The sequence below is a fragment of the Otolemur garnettii genome, unplaced genomic scaffold (assembly GCF_000181295.1).
Source record: "Otolemur garnettii isolate 467f Iridium unplaced genomic scaffold, OtoGar3 scaffold00330, whole genome shotgun sequence".
In the NCBI taxonomy this organism is placed as follows: Eukaryota; Metazoa; Chordata; class Mammalia; order Primates; family Galagidae; genus Otolemur; species Otolemur garnettii.
In genome coordinates, this window is record NW_003852725.1 from 243,682 (window position 1) to 248,981 (window position 5,300).

The following is a 5,300-nucleotide window of genomic DNA, read 5'->3' on the forward strand; positions in this document are numbered from 1 at the left end:
AATAGGTGGGAATCACATCACCTGTCACTTAGGGCCCTAAGGGGACGATCTTGGCACCTTATCCAATCAGAAGCGCCTTCCTAAAACTGTCCAATCAGACCGCAGCAGGGCAGGAAAAGGGCGGTTCCAGAAGCCCACTGGGCCTTTGTCTCCCGTGTCTCTCCCCCTTGCTGGGCGTTAGCTGCTTCTCCTCCGAAGGCCCGGGGGTTCTGCGCAACCGCTGTCGCCCTGTTTCTTGCAAGCGCTGAAAGATCCCGGGGAGAATGTCTGGACACCATGAAAGCCAGGAAATGGTGAGCGTCCTGAGTGTCCCAGGAGGAGCTTGGGCCTCCTCGTCAGCCTTGGAGTCTGAGGACGGCTCCTGGCAGGTGCAGCGCGGCGCTCAGACGCCTCAGGCCGCTGGACGGCCTGGGCCGGCACCCAGAGCTCCGGCTTCCTGTCCGGTTCCCGCTGGTGCCCTCAGCTCTGACCAGAGCCGTCTGTGGGCCGCTCTGCCCACAGCGGCACGTCTCCCCCAGACTGCGCTGGGACGGGCGCTCCATGGAGGGTCCTCAGGGAAGAGTCCTCGCTATAATGCGAGGTTTCTGCGTGGGAGGAGCTGTGGTCCAAGGGGTCCCGGTCCCTCTTTTTTCCTGATAAAAATTAAATTGAGGCACCTTTAAAATACGAGTTTATTAGAGCAAGCAGCGAATCGTTAATTAGGAAGTTATAGGCAGGGTTTGTGTTGGGGTCCACCGGAGGGGCTAGTGTAGGTGCGCAAGGATGCAATAATGACTTGGTTCAGTCAGTTATGTAGTCCCTGTATCTGGATTATCCAGGTGGCTGTGTTCTGGTTCTGTAATCAGAAGTTAATTGGCAGTTTAATTGTTGGAAGAACCTAAATTTTCTTTCTTTGTAAAAAGTAATTTACAAATAGAATACATTTGGGTGAAATTTTAGTATTCTTAGGTATGAAAGTAGGAGGCACTAGAGTCAGTTCAGTCTAACTGCCTTCTAAATAGTTATTGTAACACTCCAGCAGACTCTGGATTTCTGCATTTTCCAAATGTATGGCAAACAGATCTCAGATTCACCATACTGTTCCCCGGGTGAAACTCATGTAGGGCTGGCAGTAAAGTTCTGAATTTCTAGTTCCTTTCCCACATTCCCGAATACCAACTTCCCCTCACCAAGTCACAACATTATGAACTATTTGTCCTTTATTTTACTTTTCATAGAGACAGTGTTTTAACTTTTTATCATTTTTTTCACAGAACAGTGGGTGGCTATTTAAAAAATTTTTATTTCCTATTTCTGAACATTTCACATTAGAGGATATTCATTTGACACTGCCCCGTAAAAATATCTTTTGCCTCTTCTTCCTTCGTCACAAACTCGTTACCACAATGTCTTTGGGTTGAAGTTCTCCTTTGGAAACTTTAGAGGGTGATGTGTCCTCAGCCACCCTCCTGTTTTTCCGTTGTCCCAGAAAATTGTCTGGGAATGATCCAAGGAGCCCACAGCAGCCCTGTCTCTTAGAGTGTCTAGTGAACATCAGCTGTGGGTAATCTCCCAGAAGACAGCATGAGGTGTGAGGGTGGAGCCTCTCAATGTAGCAGCTGGATGTCCTGGAACTGAGAGGAGTTTCCTGCTTACATGCGTCATTGAAAAAGCTAACCCCTTGGGACATTAACATTTTCTTTCCCCAACCCCAGTTTTTTATTTCTTGGAGACACACTGGTGGTCAGCTAATTGGATGCTGGTAATGACAGGAAAAGACAGAAAAGATTCTCATTCTCTGGATTTTTTCAAAATTATTTCTCGAAACAAGGAAAACCCACACCAGCAAAGTGGGGTAAGAACCCTGGAAAGCAGTTTGCACTTCAGGCCTAGGTGGCGAAAGAGCAGTATTTCCTGAAAGGGTGGTCTTCCAGCACTTTAGTAAATCAGGATGAGAGCGAAGGATGTCGCAACTGATAGAATATAGAATGGCCTAAGTTGGCATTTGAGTCAGACATGACTATCTTCCTGTCAACATTGTCCCTCCCAAGGTTTGTCACCTTGAAAATATAACTTTGGTTTTTTATTAACTGTAAAAGGAATTTTAGCACTACAGCTCGAAAGATAAGAAAATACTTTAAAGTTATAAAAAAGGTAGATTTTAGAAAAAGTCATAATTGCATTTATTAAAAATTCTCATTTACCTATATTCTTTGCCAGAGTGAATGTAGTTAAGTATATTAGATCTTTTATATATTTTTAGTTGATTTTCATTAAAAAATTTTATTTATTATAATTTTTATTTTTTAACTCTTAAAATTATATTTGAAATTAACATGAAAGTACAAATTTTTAGGTTACATTGTTCTCACTTCCAAGGTAAAGTTCAAGTTGTAGAAGAACCCCTCTCATAGGGAGTGTGCTGAACACTCTCACAATGTGCATGTTAGGTGAGATCCTGCCAAATGCCCCCTTTCTTTTCCCTCCCCTTTCTCCCCTCTCCCTCCTCACCCTGACCCTTCGCTAGACTATATTTGTGTTTTATCATTCATGTGAGTGTGTAATTATTTATATATTGGTTTCATACTAGTGTTGAGTACATTGGATACTTTTTTTTCCCATTCTTGAGATACTTTACTAAGAAGACTGTGTTTCAACTCCATCCAGGTAAACATAAAAGATGGTAAGTCTCCATCTTTTTTGTGGCTGAATACTATTCCATAGTCTACATATACCACAGTTTGTTAATCCATTCATGGGTTGATGGGCTTTTGGGTTGCCTCTATGACTTGGCAACTATGAATTTAGCTGCAGTAAACATTCTGGTGCAGATATCTTTGTGGTAAAATGATTTTTGTTCTTCTTGGTAGATACCTAGCAATGGGATTACTGGATCAAATGGAAGGTCAACTTTTAGTTCTTTGCAAATTCTCTGTACTTCTTTCCATAAAGATTGTATTAGTTTGCAATACCGCCAGCAATATAGAAGTAGTCCCTTCTCTTCACATCCATGCCAGCATCTACAGACTTTGGACTTTGTCATGTGGGTTAATCTCACTGGAGTTAGGTGATAAGGAGATAATTTCACTTAATTCCAGGGCTTAGCTTTGGGAATGTTACCCAGGAGGGGAAAAATGGGAAAAATTCTTGCTTTCATTCTGCAGAAAAGTGAATACATTTCCACAAGAAAGTGTGATAGAAAAAAATGGTGAATGACAAAGATTCACCAAAATATCCATTCCTCTCTTTTTTGTAGGGCATAGAATTTATGACAGTGGGTAACTCTGTTTTCTATCTTGGTATCTGGAAGTTGGGATTTAAAATAAATACTATGAGGTGGGATTTGGCTGCCCCCAAAAGTGTTCACATCTGATTGTTTTCTAAATGATTTGTTATCATGGAAATGATAATTGAATGACCTGCTTATTTGAAAGGGGTAGTTTTGCTTTTCCTTTTGAGGTACGAGATTTAAGTGATTTAGAGTTTCTGTGGTGTGGTAGATATATTGTGTTTTTTATCTATGATACATGGCTCTCAGTTTCTGTAAGCTTTCTTATTTCCTAAGTGACTGGAGGAATAAGAATATCTTCTGTTAAAATGTTTGGTCATATGTTCTCGTGTCCTTTAAAGGATATCTGGTTTGAACACTACTTAATTCAGGTACATGAGCCTTTCTGTTAATATTTTCAAGGGAGAAAGATGATGTTTTCCTAAGGAGGTAGAACATAAGTTAAACATACTAACAGAAGTGCCTTAAAGCAAGGGAAGATTTAAAGTTTCTAAAAACTTTGTCAATTGATTTTATTACCCTATTTGTATATTTTACTGTTCTGACAGACTGAAAGTGTCATGAACAATGGAAATGCTGAAAAATTGGACATATGTTGCAAATAGACTGAATTATTTGACCAGTGAAAGCAGTTTCTCAGTCTGTGATGCTCAGAAGGAAACTCCTTAACAGAAATAGGCCAAGACTTAAAAGGGTCATAGTTAAGACACATGAACAAAGAATTCATTATATTTATTATGTCCTGTTAATACTTGATGAAAATCTTAAGTGAAAAAGTCAAATTTTACCCTTGTTTTATTGTATTATTAATGTTAAAGGTAATTTTAATAGAATGTTACAAGCAAATTTATCCAGTCTCAGTTTTGACCACTGGAGATAAGATTTTTATAAACCGTTTATAACCCCTTACAATTGTTCCATTCTTTTTTTCTAACTTTCTATACCTATTCCATTTATCCATTTGTTTCTCATTTTTGTTTTTTTCAATTCAAACTTTAACTGTAAACTAGGCAAAATTATATATATATATACTTTTTTTTTTACCAGAAATGACATCTTTGTATCTATTTTTATAAACATCACCAGAAACACATATTTTTCTCACATAAATGAGAAATTGCCAAGGTTTCAATTTCTTTCCTTTTCCCATCACTTCCCTTTTCCTTTCCTGACCAAGTCTCATTTTGTTGATAGTGCAATGGTGTCAGAACTCATTGCAACTTCCAACTCTTCACTTCAAGTGCTCTTCGTGCTTCAACCTCCCAAGTAGATGAGCCTACAAATGTTTGCCATCATGCCTGGCTAATGTTTCTATTTTTGCAGAGATAAGATCTTATTCTGTTGCTCAGGCTGGTCTGGATCTCCTAGCCTCAAGTTACCCTCCAGCCACAGCCTCTCCAAATGTTGGGAGTACAGATGTGAGTCATAACACATTTTTTCTTTATATACTTTTTATGTAGAATTGTTTCTCTTTTCTCTAGTTTTAGTTACCATGTGTTAGAATTTTAAATTTTAGTAACTATTTTTCTTTTCTTTGTTTTAATTTTTTGACCTCTTTTTCTGATCTTTTCTATTTTATAGGAGAGGTATGCACTAAAACGTCTAGGCACTGAGCTGACCTGACTTTGAAGGGGAAAATATCTAGGATCTCTTCCCCTTTCCCCATCATCTCCTTACTGGGCTTTGAGAATCATTCAGCCCTATGTATCAGAGGACGGATTTGCCCTCCATGGAATAGCTCCATAGAAAAAGAAGTCACAGGGCCTGGCGCAGTGGCTGTCACCTGTAATCCTAGCATTCTGGGAGGCCAAGGTGGGTGGATTGCTTGAGCTCAGGAGTTTAGAGATCAGCCTGAGCAAGAGTGAGACTGCCACCACTCCTGTAGCCCCAGCTCTCAGGAGGGTGAGACAAGAGGATCTGTGGAGCCCAAGAGTTCAAGGTTGCTGTGAGGTATGAAACCACAGCACTCTTCCCAGGTAGATGGAGTGAGACTTGTCCCTGGTTATGTAGACTTCAATTAATTTTTTTTTTT

General features: G+C 39.9%; 1 protein-coding gene across 1 annotated transcript in view; it reads left to right on the top strand.

Moving 5' to 3' along the window:
• Positions 1 to 238: 238 nt before the first annotated feature.
• The window catches only part of LOC100952491 (zinc finger protein 724-like), a 28,900-nt gene continuing 23,838 nt past the window's right edge, over positions 239 to 5,300 (top strand). Inside the window, exon 1 of the mRNA XM_023509064.1 lies at positions 239 to 293. Coding sequence (XP_023364832.1) covers positions 264 to 293 — 30 coding nt within the window. The 5' untranslated portion in view covers positions 239 to 263. The remainder of the gene's footprint in view (positions 294 to 5,300) is intronic.